General features: G+C 33.5%; 1 protein-coding gene across 5 annotated transcripts in view; it reads left to right on the top strand.

Moving 5' to 3' along the window:
- Window positions 1-23933, top strand: part of ARHGAP44 (Rho GTPase activating protein 44) — a 175502-nt gene that overhangs the window by 38749 nt on the left and 112820 nt on the right. For all 5 annotated transcript variants that reach the window (XM_074312027.1, XM_074312026.1, XM_074312029.1 and 2 more), the window contains exons 3-6: window positions 1228-1332; window positions 10773-10849; window positions 12334-12445; window positions 13981-14057. In XM_074312027.1, coding sequence (XP_074168128.1) covers window positions 1228-1332; window positions 10773-10849; window positions 12334-12445; window positions 13981-14057 — 371 coding nt within the window. The remainder of the gene's footprint in view (window positions 1-1227; window positions 1333-10772; window positions 10850-12333; window positions 12446-13980; window positions 14058-23933) is intronic.

The following is a 23933-nucleotide window of genomic DNA, read 5'->3' as shown; positions in this document are numbered from 1 at the left end:
ATACAGCCAGTATCCTAATTAACTCCCTCATTACTTTTCTCCTAGACTATAGCAATAGCTTTCAGATTAGCTATCTTGACACTCAGCTGCCAAATGGATTTTCCTAAAGTGTAGATATGGTCATATCAGTCAACTCTACCTCTTCTTAACAAATTTTATTGGGTACCTTATTAGCCCCAGGATCAGATAAAAAGTCATTTATTTGGCATTTAAAGATTGTGGCAATCTGGCTCCTTTCTACCTTTCTTCAATTATTCTTAATAGCTCAAACTGCTAGCACTCCCAAACACAATCAACTCCGTATTTATTTTGTAAATATATAAATAAATCATTTCCCCGAAGTTAGTTTTAGTTTTATATTTTTATCTCCAGAATCTAAAACATCTTGACACATAGTAGACCCTTTGCAAGTTCTTATTCAATTGATTCACTCATAATAATTTTTCTTTGCATAAATTTGTGCATGTTTTATATATTTACAACATTCTGTTTTTGTATTATAGTCATTTGTATATTCTAGCTACTAGATTGTAAGCTCAGGGAGCTCAAGGATTATATTTATTTAACTGTAAGCACCTAGTATACCTTGCATACTGTAGGTATTTAATAAATTTTTAATAAACTAAGTCTAAGTAACTTTCAACACAGCTAGTAATTCGTAAGTAGCAGATGATTGATTCTTATCCTCCATTTGGCTTCCAGCCCATTATTTTTTTCAGTTATATCATGTCCTCCCTATTATCTAAAAACAATTTTAAAATAAATATGTAAAGTCGTTTTAGAGTAAGGGATAAAATCATACAAAAAAGTAGGGGCCTACTAGAGTGGTATGTTATATAAAAGGTCAGATATGGTCACTATGTGCAGTGTTTTAACTTAACTGTTTTTCTTTGTTATAAGGGAGGATTCAATTTGGGAGGCATGGGTAGAAGGCATGCCTTATATCTGAAAATTATTATGATATAAAAGCAAATTTATTTTAAAGGAGGAGTGGGTAGGAAGTAAGTTGTAATGGTGATAAAGCCTAGAACTGGAATCACTCCTTCTTGTTTTTCCTTTTAAGTTTTAGGTGTTTCCTCCATTTGACTCAGTATATCTTTTACTCTGGAAAAACAAGAGCCAAAAAGATCCCCCACTAAGAAAATCTGAATACTGACTTTTAACTTCACTAATCTAACCCACCCATACCCTGATGCTAACCATTTAAAAAAAAAATTCTGTATGTAGGTGGAAAAGCGCTTGGAGCTTGTGAAACAAGTATCTCATAGCACCCACAAGAAGCTGTCTGCATGTCTCCAAGGACAACAAGGGGTAGAAGCTGACAAACGATCAGTAAGTGACCTATTTCCCAGAATAAGTTGGATTTTAGCTGTTGTCCTGATTTATTTCAGGAAAATTATTACGCTCTTATGTTTTTAGAACCAAGTAAAAGTTAGCTTACAAAATCCAAGTTTACCCTTTTATGGTAGGATTATCATTGTATCCACATCCACATATCTCCTAGTCTCCTGTGAAATTTCTACCTTCCCCTTCTCTTACCAGTAACCACTTGGTTCTATGTCAAACAAAGTAATGATTAAAGAGTTAAAAATAACAGCAGCAATAGTCATCTATTTAAAGAAATGACTACAATAACTTTAGTATGCTGTTGTTGCTGTGACATTGTTGTCTCAGTTCTGTCTAAATATTTTATTTGCACATAATATCTCAAGGTTAATGTTGAGAGAAATTGTTAAATGTTATCATCCTAGAGTACAGTATTGGTGAGTAGATTAATGCTGGTGTTATTTTCCTGTAGTATGGTAAGCTTACAATGTAGGATTTTCCTTTGTTGTGGTTTAGTTGTTTTTCAGTCATATCTGAATCTACATGTCACCATTTGAAGTTTTTTTTTTGGCAAAAATATTGAAAAATTTACCATTTTCTTCTCTAGCTCATTTTACCGGTGAAGAAACTGAGGCAAACAGGATTAAGTGACTTGCCCAGGGTGACATAGCTACTAAGTATCTGAGGCCAGCTATAAACTCACAAAAGATGAGTCTTCCTGACACCGGATTTAGCATTCTATTTCCTATGTCACCTAGCTACTCCAAGATTTTACTTGTACATCTGCAATCTTGTATTTATACCTATGAATTTATTGTACAGAGTAGACATTTACCTGGAAGATCAGCAGGATTTGTTGAGTAAGAACTCAAGTCTTTTTGTATTTATGACAGTCTGGTTTCTTCAGTGAATGAGTCTACTGGGTGCATTTAAGTATCATGTACTTTACTTTATATATATAGGTATATATATACACACACATATATATGCATATATATGTGTGTGTGTGTGTGTGTGTGTGTATATATATATATATATATATATATATATATATATATATATATATATATATAGTTGTATATCTATGCCTGTCCAGGATGTGAGTAAATGTCATGACTAAAGCTATATGTCAAGCCAATCAACTGAAAAAAACTTTAGCTACATTGATCAATATAGTGATCTGTAATGGGCCAGAACTCTGGAGAAATGTACTTGAAACAAGGATTCTTACAAGGTGTAACTCAGTGGAATTGATAACACAATGGTTATCTAGTTTACATATACTTAGTTCTTAGCATGGTAATGTAATAGTTCTACAGTTGATGTAATTGTAATAGAGTATTTAAACTGAGGACAGGCCAGCCACTACAAGGGTCTTTATCTTCAAGTCTGTTCTCGAGTCTATGTCTGAGTCCCAGAGCTTGAGCTCCAGCCTCCAATCCTCAGTCCTCAGTCAGAGCTCTATCTTCTGTCTTCTGTCTGTCTCCCAATATGTCTCCCTCCCAGATCTCTTGGCTCTTATATACTCTTATAAGTACATCATCATAGGTGTCAATCTTGTAGAATAGGTGTCATTTTGTAAGTACTAAGTACATGTAAACTAGAGAATCATTATCTCAATCCCACTGAGTTAACACCTTGCTGTAAGATTACTTCTTCAGAATTCTGGCTCTCTACAGTGATCCATGACAATTCCAAAGAACTCATTATGGAAAATGCTATCCATTGTCTGAGAGAAAAGTGAAGAACTCTGAATACAAGTTGAAGCTTATTATCTCTCACTTTAATTTTCTTGATTTTTTTTTTACAAAATGGAAGATATAGAAATGGTTTTCATATATAATGGGTATCATATTTCTTGCCTTCTCTATTAATGGGAAAGTGACTGGAGGGAGGAAGAAAACTAGAAATTGAGATCAGAACAAAGAGAGCATTGTACATATTAATAGCAAGAGTATGTCATAATCAACTGTGATGTCATAATCAACTCCACACAACAATGTGATGATTCAAGGCAATTCCAATAAACTTGGGATGGAAAATAACATCCACATCTAGAGAGAAACTTTGGAGACTGAATGTAGTTTAAAGCATAGTACTTTCACCTTTTTTTCTTTCTCATGATTTTTTTCCTCTTGATCTGATTTTTCTTGAATAACATGAAAAATATGGAGATATGTCTAAAAGAATTACACATTTAATCTGTATCAGATTGCATGCAGTCTTGGGGAGGAGGAATGAAGGGGAGGAAGGGAAAACATTTGGACAACAAATCTTACAAAGATGAGTGTTGAAAACTGTCTTTTCATGTATTTGGAAAAATAAAATACTATTGAAAAGAAAAGAAAAAAGAAAATTGAAGGCTGAAAATAAAAATTCTAAAAATAAAAATTTCATGTCAGGAAATAGAAAATTTTTTGAGGTATACAGATGCAAGTTGATCTAGAATCTCTTCTTCTTTAGAAATTCTTCTTTTCTTTAGGGTTTAGTTTTCATAAATTTTCAAAAAGAAAAATAATTACCAAACATTATTTTAACACTATAATTCATAATCCTATAACTTCTAATCTGATGAAAATTTATATATTTTTGCAAATTAGATCTGGTAAAAAGAATCAGTAAAAAGAAGATAACCAAAAGGTTAACTAGATAAACAACTAAACTTCAGTGTCACCTTTTTGTCATAAATACAATAAAATGCATATCTATAATACTGGAATAAAACACAAACTTTCTAGTTGTCTTAATAACTGATTGAAACCTATGTCTCCAGATTAATTTTTAAAATAGACTTTGTGATTTCTCCGAAAAACAAAATTTGTTTTTCTTGCTACGGCTTCCCACCCCCACTGAGAAAGCAAAAATAACAAGATGTAAGGTTTTTTTAAAAAAGAAAAATAGAAAACACTAATCTGTTTGCTTTTTTTAAACTAAGAATCAAGAAAATAAAACTTCATTTAACAAATATATTGGAGCAGCTAGATGGCACAAGAGAATAGAGCACTAGTCCAGAAATCAGGAGGACCTGAGTTCAAATATGACCTCAAACACTTAACACTTCCTAGCTGGACAAGTCACTTAACCCCAATTGCCTCACCAAAAGAGATATACATTTACAAAGTGTTTAAATAATATGTTTCAATTTCATATAAAGGAGAGGGAAAGAAAGGAGGAGATAAAAGGGGAAGGGAAGGGAAAGGGCAAGTAGATTGTAAGGAAAAGAGGGTGCTGACAAATGATCAGCAAGTGAACTATTTTCCAAGAAACGTTAGACTTTTCTTTTATGCCCATTGAATTTGAGATGTCTCTAATTTTCAACAAGGAATCTTAAGAAGACGGGAGGTAGTTCCAACCAGAACTATTACCATCTCAACCATTAACCTCCTCTTGAATCTAGGATCCAAGAACTCTAGGAATTTTATTGCTTTCCAGACCACCACTCCTGTTTCCAACTCCCTACAGCTATCATTAGGGTTAGTAACTTTCATGGAAACAGGGCCATTAGCAAATACCATCTTAGCCACTGCTGGACTCAACTTCCTTTTTTTTTTTTTTTCTTTTTCTCTTGACTCCCTTTTTTTCCCTTTCTTTTTCTTTTTCTTTTTTTTTCTTTTTTTTTTTAATTAAAGCTTTTTATTTACAAAACATATGCATGGATAAATTTTCAAAAGTGACCTTTACAAATTTTCCTCTCCTAACTCCCACCACCTCTCCTAGATGGCAGGTAATCTAATACATGTTAAATATGTTAAAATATACATTAAATCCAATATATGTATACATATTTATTCATTTACCTTGCTGCACAAGAAAAATCTAATCAATAAGGAAAAAACTGAGAAAGAAAGCAAAATGCAAACAAACAACAACAGGAAGAATGAAAATACTATGTTGTGGTCCACATTCATTTCCCACAGTCCTCAATGGCTTCCTTAATCACAAAATCATTAGAACTGGCCTCAATCATCTCATTATTGGAAAGAGTCACATCCATCAGAATTGATCATTGTATAATCTTGTTGTTGCCATGTACAATGATCTCCTGATTCTGCTCATTTCACTTAGCATCAGTTCATATGTCTCTTCAGACCTCTCTAAAATCATCTTGCTGATTATTTCTTATAGAACAATAATATTCCATAACATTCATATACCATAGCCTATTCAGCCATTCTCCAACTGTTGGGCATCCACTCAGTTTCCAGTTTCTTGCCACTATAAAAAGGGCTGCCACAAACATTTTTGCACATGTTTCCCTTTCCCTCCTTTAAGATCTCTTTGAGATATAATCCTAGTAGAGACATTGCTGGATCAGAGGGTATGCACAGTTTGATATCTTTTTTTTTTTTACTGAGACAACTGGGGTTAAGTGACTTGTCCAGAGTCACACTGTGTCTGAGACCAAATATGAACTCAGATCCTCATGACTTCAGGGCTGGTACTCTATTCACTATGCCACATACTTGCCCCAGTTTGATAACTTTTGAGGTTAGTTCCAAATTGTTCTCCAGACTGGCTATATATATATATATGTGTGTGTGTGTGTGTGTGTGTGTGTGTGTGTGTGTGTGTGTGTGTGTGTGTATATATACACACATACACAAAAATAATTTATAATCACTCTATTTTAGTGACAGAAAACTGAATCCTGAAGGAATGAACATCAATTAAGGATTGACCAAATAAGCTATGACATATGAATGTGATGGAATATTATTGTCCTGCAAGATAAAAAGAAATAGCACTTAATTTCATATCTGTGGTCTAAAAAAGAGAAGCAGAGTGACAGTGAGTAAAGATGTTGCCTCAGAAGCACCAAGGCAATTTAAGTACTGTTTCTATCACATACTGGCTCTCTGTTTCTCAGTAAGTCATTTAACATCTTGGTAATGAAGACAATCCTCTGAACCCATAAATTGTCAAAGGAAATGCTGATCTTCCTTGGTTAGAATAAATCTCTCATCCATATTTCCTATGACAATGAAATCACAAGCCTAGTGCTTGTTCCTTGTCCTTTTAATTGGAAAAAGGTGATCTGCTCATGTATGCAGCAAAAGTGGATAGTACCAGTGATACTGAGTGTGAGTGCTCTACTGATAACCACAGAATGTTAAAAAGACTTAGACCAAGTCCTCCAGTGTTTTGGATGAATTCCTTGTGAAGGGTTTATGGAAAACAAAAATTGCACAGGACATGGAAAATTTGCAAGTTGCATTATTTAGGCTCATGAAATTATAAATTTTAAATTATAAAAATTATAAATTGAAATGATGAAATTACTAATCAAGGCAAATTTTAAGCAGTTTTTATAATTTTTTTGTAATTGTATCCAAGAATAAAATTCTCAAAAATTATGAGACCTTAGAAGTCAAGTCTAGCCCTCTCATTTTAAATATGTGAAAACATGTTTTCTTAACCAGAGAAGTTATGCAACATATCCAGAATCATACAGTAAGTGTCTGAAGTAGGATCTGAACCCAAGTATTCTTTGTTCACTACACAATGCTGACATTTAAAATTTTACATATATAATGATGGAATAAAGGTAAATTTCAGTTTATTTTATAAGGAATCATAGGGAAATGAAATCATAAAAAATTAAATCCCAAGAGTGTGATTCTAGCAAAAGATTGAAAAAAAGGGCTAAAGATGTACCAGCTAAATTGGTTTTCACCAGATTGCAATCTATCTTATCGCAATTCCTAGCACCCCATCATCCAAATGAAAGTTCTTTTATCCATGGCATGTATAAAACAGACAGTGAAATAACTGTTTAGCTGGTTTTGGATGCACATAACAGATCATGATAAGAATTAAAAGTGTTTTTGATCTCCTCATTAGGTATTCCTGAAACTGCATGATGGATGCATTTACGACAACTCTAGGCTTCCAGCTCATATTCCATATTCATACATATTGGCAAATATGATTAAAAAAAAAAAGAAAATTACAGTTGCTGGAAGAAATTCAGGAAAACAGGCAATTATTTGCTGGAGCTAGGAATTAGTTTAGCCAGTTCAAGCATTTTATGCACTAAATCAACCTTTGATTCAGTAGTACCTTTGCTAAACTTATATCAAAGAAGAAATCAGAGTATAAATATTTATTGTAGTTCATTTTGTAGGACCCAAAACATGGCAATGAAGAGGATGCCCATCTATGGGGAAATGGCTTAAATATGTTATATGGATATAATTTGACATTATTGAACCATAATAATAACAAAAAAATAATAACCAAAAAAAAAATCAGAGAAGATGTAACTGTATCACAGAGTGTGTAGAGAAGAATAAAATTTTAAAAATAGAAAAATAGGAAGGGTTAAAATTTTTAAAAGATTTAAATACTAAGCAAAAGGCTTTATATTTGATCCTAGAAGATCAAAGCAGCTAAATGGCATAGTGAATGGAGTGACAGGCATAGAATCAGCAAGACTTATATTCCTGAATTCAAATCCAACCTCAGACATTTACTAGCTCTATAGCCTTTGGCAAATCAATTCATCGTTTGCCTTAGTTTTCTTTTCTATAAAATCAGCTAGAGAAGTAAATGGCAAACCATTTCAATATCTTTGCCAAGAAAATCCCAAACAGGGTCATAAAGAATCAGAAAAAACTGAAAAGAATTGTAAAACTATCAACAAAAACAAGAATCCACTGATGCTTTTTGAACAAAAGGGTAATATGCTCAAACTTGTGCTTCAAGAAAAATATATGAGTGAAGAAGTAATAATCACTTTCTCTTTCCTTTCTCAAAAGAAATTTCCATTATAGTCATAAATTTAGAAAGCAGAATAAGAGAAGTCATCATGTAGTGAACCTGGTGGTATGTGCCTAAAACATCTTGAGGGATGGTTTGACAATAGAATGACTTGAAAACTTGTTTGAATTTTTTTTATATCAGATTAAAGTCAGTTTAACAAAAAATAATTTTGATGTATATACTATGATCACTGAGTGACTTTTATTATTCTAAGTATTTTGAAAGATGTAATCTCAGTAATATATGGGGTTTGTTTCCATCAATATTCACCAGCCAAAGTATTTCATTCCCTCTTTCCCTCAGAAACATAATTTCATGAATTGAATGCACAAGTATTTGTCACTTGATGGCCAACTTCCATTACTAATTGTATCTAAAATGAGTCAGGCTGTTTTTTGGACAATAGTCAAGAACTTGTACTTCATATTTGCTGGAACTCTTGTCTTCACAGAAATCAGCCGGAGTCAGGCTAATCAAAAGTCTTTATTCTTGGTCTCTTGATCTTGCTGTCAGGGAATTAGATCTAGTAATCTCTACACCACCTTCCTCTCTCCCCACTGCCCAAAGAATGCCTCAATTTCCTCCTCCTACTCTACCCACACACAGTCACTTCCCCCTTTTTGTCCCACCAATCAAGTCAGCACGGAACAGCTGGGGAGGGTCAACCTTCAAACATGTTAATAGAGAGCCGTTCAATTGGCAAGTAGTCTCACATGCTCCATTATCCAAGTGCATTTGCTCAGTTCTAGCCTTTTACACATATTAAGATGCAAAGATAGGATTTTAGGGGAGGGATTTAATCACAGGTCATACATTTAGTTTCAGAAAGTAGCTTTGAGTCCATTAAGTCCATCCCACTTCATTTTATAGATGAATTAACTTATGCACAAAGAGGTTAATAAGTCACACAGCTAATAAGTGTCTGAAGTATTATTTGATCTCATCTACCTAGTCTTAATTACTATCCATGTTGTATGTATATATGCAAAATTGCATATCAATGTATAATTCATATCCTTATCTTTGTTTTTATAAAAAAAAGTAGTAAAAAAGTAAATGTATACATTGTCTAATCAGTTGTATTATGATTTTAAAGAAAAGTTTGGATTCGCTCCTATAAATGACACTCTCAAGCTCAGCTAAAAAAGTAAAAGTAAAAAGTTTTAATCAAATAAGACAAGGTACAGACAATTTAGATTTACACACACACAAAAAAAAAATAGAAATAAGAACAATTAACAATAAGACAATTATAGCAGATAGAGGAAGAGAATACATCACCAATTCAAGGGAACCTCAAAAACTCAAATGGCTGGGAGCCCCGTTTCAGCCTCAATCAACTTGAATTGTGTAAAGATTTTCCCGGGCGAAGCATCCTCCCCGCATGTGAAGCTCGACGGGTGATATAGGACACTAGCCTTTTATATCCTTTTTAGACAAAGAAGACTCTCAGCCAAGAAGTTTGACACGTATACATGTGCAGAGTACGTGACAATTCTGTATGTTGACTCATTCCATATTGTCTATATCTTGATGTATTTCCTTATCAATTGTATATGCTCGGGGAGGAAGCCACCCAGCCCTAAGCATAGACATTCCCAGGGATGGCTAGTTCCTGGTACCTATTGTCAAAGACATATAGAGTTCATGGAACGGTCAAATTCCCATAATTTAAAAGCTCAGGCCTGTTAGATTTGAGTGAGCTTATAATTCTAATATGAAATTTTAATTTCTTATTCATCAGTAAATAAGTATAAGAAATGGTATATAGGAAGAGTGCTGCTTTCCTGAGTCCAATTTACAGGAGGAAATTTAGGTGAAGGAGGGGAAGGGATCAAGTAAATACCTACTGTGTGCTAAGATACTGTGAAAGTACTTTTAAAATATCATCATATTTAATCCTCATAATAGACATCTGAAGTAAATGCTATTATCATCTCCATTTTGCAGTTGAGGAAATGGAGGCAGAATTTACATGAAGTGCCTAGAGTCACACAGCTAACATGTCTGAGGCCAGATTTACATTAAAGCTTTTCTGACACAAGGCCCACTTTCTATCCATTTCAATAAATAGCTTTTGACAAATGATGCTTGTTATATTATCCCTGCCCATTAATGGAAAATACCAAGTGGTAGTTAGTAACCTTTTTTATTGCCTTCCCTCTTCGACAAACATTTCCTAGAAATAAAGGAAGATCTGGAGTGGCAAAACAGTTCCTTCTCAAATTTTTACTTTTTTATTAACCCATTTTTCATCAGAGCACTCAATGGCACTTACCTAACATTCAGGAGGGATAATTTGTTTATTCATTCTTCAAAATTATGCTTTTGTCCTGTATATGCCCCCATCATCTTTATGTTTCTTGTCTTTTTTACACATTCTTTTTCTCTGCTTTTTCCCCCTGAAATACATCATTGAACTTGTATGTATATTTCAAAGTAATTGGTTTATTTTTAGTTTTATAGGGGAGGGGGAGGGATGGTGGTATTACTACTTTGATTTTCTGACGCAATATAACATCTTTTTAATGATTTTTTTTGCACATTTAACTTCTTGTTTCAACATGGAGTTGTTTCTCCATTGATAATAGACATTTCTGGGTAGTTGTTTGAAATCTTACTATTTTTTTCTGTATCTAATACAGCTTTGGAACATTTCTCACACCAAACTTTTATTTTTTCAGAAAAAGTTACCTTTGACAGCATTGGCTCAATGTTTAATGGAAGGATCAGCCATCTTGGGGGATGAAACACTCCTTGGGTAAGACAACATTCTACACAAGTATGTACCAAGTCAGTAGAAAAGTCCTGAAGCTGTATTAAGCACATTCTAGCAATGGCCTTGAACTTTAATCATTTCATATCCTTAAGCATTTCCCTCAGAAGTAAAGCTTGAGCTTACTTATGAGAAAAGGAGATATCTGTAGTGAATGTTGCTTATTTGAAGATTGGACTATGATAGAGGCAAATAAATATTTTCTATAGATATAGGATATGCTTAATTCTATAGATCATGAAAATCAGCAAGCAATTGTTAAGTGATTGCTATTTTTAAGGTGCTGGAGGATATAGAGACAAGCAAAACTAAAAATATCCCCTGCTCTTATGGAGCTTAAATTCACTGGGTTGGAGTAGGGGTGGGAAGCAGGTAGGAAAGAAATTATTTGTCTCATCCTAATCCAGATAATGGGTTGAATTAATTTTTTAACCAAATCTTATTATATACAGAAAAACTTTAGGTACATGCATTCAAGTGCATGTAGTTTCTAGTGTAGAAGAAACTGAATTTGTGGTATGGGTAAACTTAAAAAATTATATAGTTCTCAGTTCTAAGTTCCATATGTATTTAAAATCATATGTTCCTTTTAACTCTGCAACTTGGGATTTTTAAAAGTTGAATGAAGGAAAACCTAAGTGTTCTAAAATTATTTACAAGTACATATGCAGGCAGCAAGGGAGATTTGCATTAAAAAATAAATTTTAAAATCTGTTCGACAAATAGTTATTTATCACCTCATCAGGTACTTAGTGAAAGTCTGAAGTCTCTTTTGGAGAAATACTCTTTCACCAAGAAATCACTGGATTTAATAAAATAGAATCAAATAAACCCTATTTGGAGAACCATTTTCAAGTGCATTTACCATTTCAAAATATTAATTCACATTTCCAAAAAGATTTTAAAATTTACAGAATATTTTCCTCACAACCCTCTAAAAGTATATAGTAATAGTATTATTATCCCTACTACACAGAAACAGACACTGAAGTGTAAAGTGCTTGAGTTGCTTATGATTACATAACTAACAAATGTTGGAGCGAGGCTGTCATCTATCTTACCTTTTGATCCTAATCTACTTGGTTTTCTTAGCCTCAACAAAATAGTTTTTTGTTCTAGAACTTGAGGTGGAAGAGGACATGTCAAGAGAACTCTCCTCTTTTGTGTACATGCAGAAAGATGCTTCTGGGGGCATTTATATTCAGAAGATGTGAGGGCATCTGCCAATACCTCCTTAATTCCAGTCACATAAAAGGTCCTACTCCTCTCTCTCCCAATATGGGTTAATTGACTTTAATTCTAGAAAGAAAAGGGAGAGAGTGAATCTGGAAGTATGATATCCAGAAGAAGGAAACACTTTTTAGTTTAACATCCCGATGAAGACTTACTCAGCCAAGATAATGAGTATATTGGAGTGCTGTCCCTTTCTATTGACTTTTACATTGTTTTGTTATTTTTGTTTTTTGCAGAAAAATGCTGAAATTATGTGGTGAAACAGAGGACAAATTAGCCCAGGAGCTTATTCATTTTGAATTACAAGTAGAGAGAGATGTGATTGAACCACTGTTTGTACTGGCAGAGGTAATGAATGGATAAAATACATATAAGTGGGAATGAAGAGACTAGCATCTGAGACCTTTTGCTTTAGAAGCATCCTTCCTTCCCTTTCTGGCTTCATAGCTTGTCTCCTAGTGCTGCAGGAAAATGAATAGATTTTTCATCTATTATTTGCCATGCCTAGCTTTAAAGTATGAATTAATAGATTAATTAAATAAATTAAAGTATGATTAATAGATCAACAAGTAGATCACTATCTCCTAAATAAAAACCTTGAAGCTTTACATGATATACAAATTAATTGTCAATAGTATGCCTTTTTCCCATCAGTTTCCAAATCTCCAATCTTCAACCTCTCTCTACGATCTGGTAATTTGTCTGGTACAAGAAAATGAGTAAATGATTATTTATCAGTGTGCCTGAAAATGAAGAAAACATATTCATTGTAATTACTGGGCTCTTCACCCAGAGATTAAATTGCATTTGTTTTCTGGTTAGTTGAAAGGGTATATTTGGTCCTAGGTCCTTATTTCTTATTCCTTATTCCTGATAATTCTTTGTATTTAGTGACAGTTGCTTTAGTTAATTTCTAACATTGTCATATATTTTTAAAAAGATTTCATGAATCTTTAGGATTTTGCTTATATTAGACCATCCATTTTTAATTGTACTTTCTATTGCTTTTCTGCTGTAGATGAGTATTACATTGTTTAAGTCACTCATTTTGACTTTGGCTATTGAAATGAAAATAGGTTTTCCTAGTTTCCTTAGGGTCGGTGTTAATTTTTTAATGCCGAAATTTATTCATTTCCTTATATGAATGATGATTTCTATTTTTAGTCCACTCCACATTCTGATTCCCACTTTCTATTTCATGTTTTTCACATTGCAGAAGAAGTAATTTTAAAATTATTCTAAAAGGAATAAATATGTAATAAAAACCCCTCACAACAAATAAAAATGAACTGCATGAAAATAATTTTAGAGTTTCTGTAAAAGAAAAAAAAAAAAATAAAAGTCTCACAACCAAAATACACTTTATTGGTTTTTTAAGCATAAAAATGTGTTATTAATCTTTAGAGAAATATACATGTTTTATTTTTAAAGTATTTTTCAGTAAGAAGAATGGATCTTTATCTTATTTAATGCAAACCTGCAGGAGATTTGTTCTCTTCTCTTTTTAGTGATTCATTTTGAATTATGCCCCCATTTTGGGTCTGCCTACCACCTCATCCTCTCTTTTCCCCTGGCAAGAGCTGAGCTGCACTATCAAATTGCATTCTAGAAAAAACCTAATTGAATAAAAGGATCTATATGAAATTTTATTCTGGCAAACTACTGAAGTTTCTTTAGCAAACCCATGGTGATAATCCTTAGAAATTCATGTACATTAGATTCACCTAGATTTTGTTTTTTACTATCTTTTTTAGAAGTTTTTTATGCTTTTTATTTTTATATCACAGCTATTTCCCAATATGTTTCAAACATCACTTAATCTCTATTGTAACAAAGAAAAACAGTAAATCAAAAATCAACATTATTATTTCTTATTATTACAGGTAGAAATCCCAAATATTCAAAAGCAGAGGAAGCATTTAGCAAAGTTAGTACTGGACATGGATTCTTCAAGAACAAGGTATATTGGGAACAGTTTTTGGTATGTGGTTTGTGCTAGCTTATCAGATGATTGTACTAAGGATGCTTAAATTGTTTGTCAGGTATTCATTCTGTTCTGAGGTATAAAATGATAGGTATTATAGGCTTTTAACCTTTGTTAAATTCTTATGTTATGTTCTTAGATGTGTCTCCCAAAGTCACAAACCTCTTTTTATTTTGTGGTCAAGAATCAAAAGCCTGACATTTTAAAATGTTTTGTAATACCTCTTATATGTGATAATATTTTTTTCTCTGTTTCTTGCATATAACATATATTGTACCATCTCCAGATTCTAGATTGCTTGTGAAGATTTTCTAGGTAATACTGCTAAAATATGCTAATGATATGACTTAGTATAACTTAGTAAAACCTGACAAAATTATCCATTCAGACTTACTTTCCAGTAATTAGTTTATGTGGTAAAATCTACTTCAAACCTTATGAAGCTGAATCCCTTAAACAACAGAGCTATAGGAAGACTGTCAAAGGAGGATAGATAATAAAATACATTATAATTATATCCTGTTAAACAAGTAGGTCAGAAGTGCTGCAACATTGCAACAAGATTCATTGGAATTTCATTTTTTTATTAATTTTATAATTATAATTTTTTGACAGTACATATGCATGGGTAATTTTTTTTATTCATTTTTCCAAATTATCCCCTCCCTCCCTCCACTACCTCCCCCCGATGACAGGTAATCCCATACATTTTACATGTGTTACAATATAACCTAGATACAATATATGTGTGTAAATACCATTTTCTTGTTGCACATTAATTATTAGCTTCTGAAGGTATAAGTAACCTGGGTAGATAGACAGTAGTGCTAACAATTTACATTCACTTCCCAGTGTTCCTTCTCTGGGTGTAGTTATTTCTGTCCATCATTGATCAACTGGAAGTGAGTTGGATCTTCTTTATGTTGAAGATTTCCACTTCCATCAGAATACATCCTCATACAGTACTGTTGTTGAAGTGTATAGTGATCTTCTGGTTCTGCTCATTTCACTCAGCAACAGTTGATTTAAGTCTCTCCAAGCCTCTCTGTATTCCTCCTGCTGGTCATTTCTTACAGAGCAATAATATTCCATAACCTTCATATACCACAATTTACCCAACCATTCTCCAATTGATGGACATCCATTCAACTTCCAGTTTCTAGCTACAACAAAAAGAGCTGCCACAAACATTTTGGCACATACAGGTCCCTTTCCGCTCTTTAGTATTTCTTTGGGATATAATCCCAATAACAGCAATGCTGGGTCAAAGGATATGCACAGTTTGATAACTTTTTGGGCATAGTTCCAAATTGCTCTCCAGAATGGCTGGATTCTTTCACAACTCCACCAACAATGTATCAGTGTGCATGGGTAATTTTTTTTACAACATTATCTCTTGTATTCACATTTCCAAATTTTCCCCTCCCTCCCTCTACTCCCTCCCCCTACTCCCTCCCCTAGATGATAGGCAATCCCATACATGTTAAATGTGGTACGTATCCTAGATACAATATATGTGTGTAAAATCAAATTTCTTGTTGCACAATAAGAATTGGATTTTGAAGGTATAAGTAACCCGGGTAGAAAGACAATAGTGCAGTCTACATTCAGTTCCCAGTGTTCCTTCTCTGGGTGTAGCTGTTTCTGTCCATCACTGATCAACTGGAACTGAATTAGATCTTCTCTTTGTTGAAAATATCACTTCAATCAGAATATATCTTCATACAGTATCGTTGTTGAAGTGCATAGTGAGCTTCTGATTCTGCTCATTTCACTCAGCATCAGTTCATGTAAGTCTCTCCAAGCCTCTCTGTATTCCTCCTGCTGGTCATTTCTTACAGAGTAATAATATTCCATAACATTCATATACCATAATTTATCTAACCATTCTCCAATTAATGGGCATCCATTCATTTTCCAGTTTCTACCACTACAAAAAGAGCTGCCACAAACATTTTGGCACATATAGATCCCTTTCCCTTCTTTAGTATTTCTTTGGGATATAAGCCCAGCAGTTGCACTGCTGGATCAAAAGGTATGCACAGTTTGATAACTTTTTGGGCATAGTTCCAAATTGCTTTCCAGAATGGCTGGATTCTTTCACAACTCCACCAACAATGAATCAGTGTCCCAGATTTCCCACATCCCCTCCAACATTCATCATTATTTGTTCCTGTCATCTTAGCCAATCTGAAAGGTGTGTAGTGGTATCTCAGAGTTGTCTTAATTTGCATTTCTCTGATCAGTAGTGATTTGGAACACTTTTTCATATGAGTGGAAGTAGTTTGAATTTCATCATCTGAAAACTGTCTATTCATATCATTTGACTATCAATTGGAGAATGGTTTGATTTCTTATAAATTAGAGTCAGTTCTCTATATATTTTGGAAATGAGGCCTTTATCAGAACCTTTAACTGCAAAAAATATTTTCCCAACTTGTTACTTCCCTTCTAATCTTGTTTGCATCAGTTTTGTTTGTACAAAAACTTTTTAATTTGATGTAATCAAAATCTTCTACTTTGTGATCAATAATGATCTCTAGTTCTCCTTTGGTCATTAATTCCTTCCTCCTCCACAAGTCTGAGAGGTAAACTATCCTGTTACTCTAATCTATTTATGATCTCATTCTTTATGCCTAAATCTTGATCTTATCTTGGTATATGGTATTAAGTGTGGGTTCATATCTAATTTCTGCCATATTAATTTCCAGTTTTCCCAACAGTGTTTTTCAAATAATGAATTCTTATCCCAAAAGTTGGGATCGTTGGGTTTGTCAAACACTAGATTTCTATAGTTGTACATAATTTTGTTCTGTGAATCTATCCTGTTCCACTGATCAATTGGTCTATTTCTTAGCCAATACCAAATGGTTTTGGTGACTGCTGCTTTATAATATAGTTTTAGATCAGGTACAGCTAGGCCACCTTCATCTGATTTTTTTTTCATTAATTCCCTTGAAATTCTCGACCTTTTGTTCTTCCATATGAACTTTGTTGTTATTTTTTTCCTAGGTCATTAAAATAGTTTCTTGGGAATCTGATTGGTATAGCACTAAATAAATAGATTAGTTTAGGGAGTATTGTCATCTTAATTATATTCACTCGGCCTATCCAAGAGCACTTAATGTCTTTCCAATTATTTAAATCTGACTTTATTTTTGTGGCAAGTGTTTTGTAGTTTTGCTCATATAATTCCTGACTTTTCTTTGATAGATGGATTCCCAAATATTTTATACTATCCACAGTTGTTTTGAATGGAATTTCTCTTTGTATCTCTTGCTGTTGGATTTTGTTGGTGATGTATAAAAATGCTGAGGATCTATGTGGATTTATTTTGTATCCAGTGCCTTTGCTAAAGTTGTGAATTATTTCTAATAACTTTTTATTAGAATCTCTGGGGTACTCTAAGTATACCATCATATCATCTGCAAAAAGTGATAGTTTCATTTCCTCATTACCTACTCTTATTCCTTTAATGTCTTTCTCGACTCTTATTGCCGAGCTTAGCATTTCTAATACAATATTGAATAGTAATGGTAATAGTGGGCAACTTTGTTTCATTCCTGATCTTACTGGGAAAGGTTCCAGTTTATCCCCATTACATATGATGCTTACTGAAGGTTTTAAATATATGCTCCTGACTATTTTAAGGAATAGTCCATTTATTCCTATACTCTCAAGTGTTTTTAGTAGGAATGGATGTTGTATTTTATCAAATGCTTTTTCTGCATCTATTGAGATGATCATATGGTTTTTGTTAATTTGATTATTAATATGGTCATTTATACTAATAGTTTTCCTAATATTAAACCAGCCCTGTATTCCTGGTATAAATCCTACTTGATCATAGTGTAGTATCCTGGGGATGATTTTCTGAATTCTTTTTGCTAATATCTCATTTAAGATTTTAGCATCAATATTCATTAAGGAGATTGGGCTATAGTTTTCTTTCTCAGTTTGCAACCTACCTGGTATAGGTATCAGTACCATATCTGTGTCATAAAAAGAGTTTGGTAGGACTCCTTTATCCCCTATTTTTTCAAATAGTTTATATAACATTGGGGCTAATTGTTCTTTAAATGTTTGGTAGAATTCATCTGGTGCTGGGGATTTTTTCTTGGGGAGTTGATTAATAGCTTGTTCTATTTCTTTTTCTGAAAGGGGACTATTTAAGCAGTTTACTTCCTCCTCTGTTAATCTGGGAAGCCTATATTTTTGGAGGTAGTCATCCATTTCACTTAAGTTATCAAATTTATTGGCATAAAGTTGGGCAAAGTAACTCCTTATTATTGCTCTAATTTCCTCTTCATTGGTGGAAAGATCCCCCTTTTCATTTTTAAAACTAACAATTTGATTTTCCTCTTTCCTTTTTCTGATCAGATTTACCAAAGGTTTATCTATTTTATTAGCTTTTTCATAAAACCAACTCTTAGTTTTATTTATTAATTCAATAGTTTTTTTTTTACTTTCAATATTATTGATTTCTTTTTTTAATTTTAGAATTTCAAGTTTGGTATTTGGTTGGGGGTTCATTGGAATTTCAGTACTAATGCTGGACACCATCACTGTCAGGGTAGCTAGTTATTGCTCTGGTTATTTTTTTTATAGGTTTGCTATTGTGGTACAAGCTGGATGGCAGACCCTTCAGCTTTCCTGAGATACAAGCCACACAACTGCTGCTTACTTCTGCCCTCGCTCATTGCTCAATTCACAGGCTAGAACTCAATATTGTACCTGATTTAACTTTGTATGCTATTCATTCCTAGGTGCAGCTCTCCTTATTTTGCCTGGAATCTATATTCTGTCAGTGAGCAGTGAGCAACAGAGCTATAATTTGTCATGTTCCTGAATCCTACAGAAGTTTAAGATCTTGTATGCTGTATATGGGACCATTTCTTGCCCTACAGGGGCAGTATGTTCCTGGCCAATCCCTCCAATATTTCCAATTTCCACTTCGTTTCCCTTTTTTTTCTACACTCATCTGGAGTAGAAAAATGACTATGATTTTAATCCTTGAGTGACTTTTTTTTTCTTAATTTCCTCCATCAAAATTCAATCTGATACATTTTCTAGACATATTTGGAGAAGTTAGTCAGGGAAATGCTGGAGTAATTCCTATTATTCCACCATCTTGATTCTGCTTTACTTCATTATATCTTTACTGAGGTATGTTAAGCAGAGCTATACGCTATTTTCTATGTTTTCATTCATTTCAGTCATGTCCTATTCTTATGACCCCACTTGGAGTCTCCAATTCTTTGCCACTACAAAGAGTTGCATTAAATATTTTTGTACATTTAAGTCCTTTTCTTTTTATCTCTTTGGGAGGTAGACTTAGTAGTGGTATTGCTGAGTCAAAGTGATGAGAGTTAGATAAGGGATACCTAGATGAAATTAGGGTTAATTGAGGTCTAGTGGCAGGTTCGGGGTAGAGGGAGTCAAATAGAGCTCTCCTGCAACCCCTTTGCATTCAGCACAAGGATATAGAGTTAAATGAGGTCTAGTAGAGGCACAGAGGCCCCTGTAAAGGAATTTACAGACCTGAAAACCTAGATTAATAAAAAAGGTTTATTTGGGGTTTGGAAGTAAGGGTAAAGGTAGAAATACACCAGGGCCAGAGCTAGCGCCGGGTGGACAGGAACCCAAATATGGCCAGCATAAAGATACCATGTTTGGGGCTCCTGCAAAGAGTGGGCTTCAGGGTTCCCCTTTTTATAATGGGGGCTTTTGGTGATCTTGAAGGTGAGTGGAGTCCCAGACTGGCCTCTGGCTTGAGCTTTAGCCAGGATTAGAATTGAATAGAATTCAAGGGGCTTTTAGATAAAGAGGAAGCTGTTTGGGGGGGTTGGGGAAACCTGAGCAGATTAGAATGAGGGCTGGGAAAGCCCGAATATCTCCCATTGGGACTCATGGGGCTGGGAATTAGAAAGGAATATTTAATCCACATCAAAAGGGTATGTACAGTTTTAGAGCCCTTGGGGCATAGTTTCAAATTATTCTTCATAGTAGTTGAAGAAGTTCACAACTTCACCAATAGTACATTAATGTTTTTATTTTTCCATATTCCCTCATTTTTCTGTAATGTTAGCCAATCAGATAAGTATAAGGTAGTACTCCAGAATTGTTTTAACTTGCATTTCTCTAATCAATAATGATTTGGTCCATTTTATATGATTGATTTCTTCTTCTGAAAACTAACTTTCATATTGTTTTGCTATTTTTCAATTGGGGAATAGTTCTTATTTTTTATAAATTTTACTCAGTTCCCTATTTATTTGAAAAATAAAGTATTTATCAGAAAAATCTGTTGCAAACATTTACCCCCCCCCCGTTTCCTACTTTCCTTCTAAAATTTGGGCTACATTGGTTTTGTTTGTGCAAAACCTTTTTAATTTCATATAACCATTATATTTTATTTCCTATGACCCTCTCTCTGATTGTTCATAAATTCTTCTCTTTTTTATTACAGCTTTTTTATTTTCAAAATATATGCATGAATAAGTTTTCAACATTGATCCTTGCAAAATCTTATATTCCAAAAATTTCCCTTTCTTTTTCTCACTTTCTCCCCTAGATGGCAAGTAAACCAATATATGTTAAACATTTAAAAAATATAATCACATCCAATATATGTATACATATTTATACAATTATCATGCTGTACAAGAAAAATCAGAACAAAAGGAACAATGAGAAACAAAACAAGTGCAAGCAAACAACAAAAAAAGTAAAAATGTATATGTGATCCACACTTAGTTCCCACTTTCTGAACATAGATGTCTCTCTTCATCACAAGATCATTGAAACTGGCCTCAATCATCTTCTTGTTTTATTGCTATAGGTAGCATTTCTAGCAGTGTTACAGTGGCAATAATAGACATTCTTGCTTCACCCCTAATCTAGCTATCCTTATTACCTATAATGGTTTTAGATAGATATTACGCGTGTTTTAAGAAAGGCTCCATTTACTCCTTTGTTTTCTAATGTTTTTAATAAGAATAGATATTGTTGTTTTTATAATTGATATATTCAGTTGCTGATAATTTGACTAATATTGAACCAGCTCTTCATTTCTGGTAAAATCACATTTGGTCATAGTGATTGATTTTTGTTATATATTGCTATAATCTCCTAGATAATATTTTTATGAGAATAGCTTTTTAATTTTTCAAAATACATGCAAAGACAGTTTTCAACATTCATTCACACTTGTAAAACCTTGTGTTCCAAATTTTTCTTCCTCCTTCCTCACCCCTTCCAAAGGCAGCACAAATGCAATATAAGTTAAACATGTTTCTACTAGTATTTTATTCAAACTTTTGCATCAATAGTCATTAAGGAAATTGGCTTATGATTTTCTTTCTCTGTTTTTGCTTTCCCAAGTTTAGGGACCAAAATTATATTTATGTCATTAAAGGAATTTATCAAATTCTACAAAATTTATCAAATCATACAAAAATATCAAAGGCTCCTTTACCTATTTTTCATATAGTTTTCATATAGTATTTGAATTGATTAAATGTTAGCATAATATAATATCATTAATATTATATTATATAGCTAAATATAGTATTCTTATTGATTAAATGTTAAATGTTTGGTAGAATTTACTTATAAATCCACCTGTTCTTGAGATTTGGGGGCGAGGGTGGGATGGGGGGTTGGGACAGAAAAGGGGGTTAACTTGTTGCTTGTTCAACTTTCTTTTCTAAGATAGGGTTATTCAAAAATTCTGTTAATCTGAGTGATTATATTTTTGTAAATATCCATCCATTTCACTTAAAGTTGTCAGTTTTAATGGCATATAATTGGGCAAAATAGATCCTAATAATTGCTTTGATTTCATCTTCATTGGTGTAAATTCACCCCTTTTATTTTTGATAGTGATAATTTGTCTTTCACCTTTCTTTTTTTTTTAAATAAAATTAACCACTGATTTATCTTTTATTGGGTTTTTCCTTCTAAAACTAGATTCTAGGTTTTTTTAAATTAATTCCATGTTTTGTTTTGTTTACATTCAATTTAATATTCCTTCCTTCATTTTTCAGAATTTCTATTTTCACCTCGCTGCCCTAACAAGCAATTATTTAGCACTCACAATTTGTCAAGAACTATATTAGACACTAGATATAATAGAGGGTTGGAGGAGTGTTTTGTTTTGGGGGGGGTTATTTGTTTTTCTTTTTTTATTAAAGTTTTTTTTATTTTCAAAACATATGCATGGATAAATTTTTCAACATTGACCCTTACAAAACCTTGTGTTCCAAATTTTCCCCTTCTTCCCCCCATACCCTTCCCAATAGCAATTAATCCAATATATGTTACTGTTTTTCTTTTTACAAATATAATATGGGAATTCAGAATCTGCTAAACACAAAACAAAAACAAGAATTCTATAGAGTTTATCAGCAGGGTAATTTGTCTAAGAAGGAAATATTTAACTCCATCAAAAGTAAAGTGCAAGCAAAATTTACAGAGATACAGGATTCTTGGCACAGTAAAAAGGCAGATGGTATTCAGTTTTATGCTGATAACAACAATCCAAAGCACTTCTGTGATGCCCTGAAGATTATTTAAGAGCTAAAGATCTCTGGTGTATCTCAACTACTCAGCAATGATTAAGTCACACTAATCAGTGATAAAAACAATCCTGAAGAGATGGACTTTTATAGTGTTCTCAACATACCATCATCAACCAATGTTGAAAACATTGTTAGCGTATCTCAGGTTGAAATCAGTCTCTCTCTAGCGAAACTTCCACTTGAAGAAAAGAAATGTCACTAAACTCCTCTCAGGTGGCAAAGCACCTAGTGCTGTTTCCATCCCAGAAGAGATCTACCAGATAAGGAGTCCACTATTCACTCAGATGCTGACTGAAAGATTCCAGGTTATATAGCAACAGATGATTATCCCTTGAGAGATCAAGGATGCCTTTGTGTTCATCACTGTGAAGAATATTGTCCTGTGATAGTCGCCATGGGTGTAATGTTCTCTTTAAAATGTAATGTTCTCTGTTGAGGTTTTCTTGGGGACTCTGGGAGCAGCCTTCGTTTCAGTTCAGTAATCACCACATGAGTAGTTAAAGTCCAAATTCTTTATTATCTCTTCAAAGTCTTGTCTCCTTTACTTGGGGCTCGGCTAGTTTTTCTGGAGGCCTATCTCTCTCCTTGGTTCTGAGAGCTTGAGCTCTCCCCAACTTCCAAGGGTTTGTGCTTCAGCCTCCAGCCACAACAGAGGTGGAAGATGGAATGAATCTGTCTCAGCTTCCAAGAGCTTCTAGTGCGCTTATCTTTTCTGGCCCTGATAACTCGCTTATATGTTCCACACTGATTATAATATATAGTAATATATTTATTATATCACTAGGAAACCATTATTTGTTGTAGGATGAAATCAATGCTAAACTAGATTTAACCATTGTCTCCTCAATGCCACTTAGTACCTTGTTTCAAGTTCTGGCCCATAACATCTCTTTGTAGGATTAAATTAATCATACTGAACCATGCTAAATTAGATAACTATTGTCTTTATTAATTCCACTGACTTAGTACCTTGTAAGCATCCTTTGTTTCAAGTTCAGAGTCCTGGCCCATAACAATGGGGTCTTGCCAGAGTCCTTTTTAATCATCTGACCTTTCATCTGGCAGATAGTTACCTACCCAAAAACCAATGTAGCTTCAGAAAGGGCTAAGATATTGTTAATATGGTGTTTACCACCTGATAACTTCAGAAGAAATGCTAGGAGAAGAACTGAGATTTATATTCAACGTTCATTCACCTGATCAGGGCCTTTGATTCTGCCCTTCATGAGGGCTTGTAGAAGATTATGGTGCAATTTGATTGCCCAGAGAA

Source organism: Sminthopsis crassicaudata, chromosome 4 (assembly GCF_048593235.1).
Source record: "Sminthopsis crassicaudata isolate SCR6 chromosome 4, ASM4859323v1, whole genome shotgun sequence".
Classification (NCBI taxonomy): domain Eukaryota; kingdom Metazoa; phylum Chordata; class Mammalia; order Dasyuromorphia; family Dasyuridae; genus Sminthopsis; species Sminthopsis crassicaudata.
This window is presented reverse-complemented; position numbering and strand designations above follow the sequence as displayed.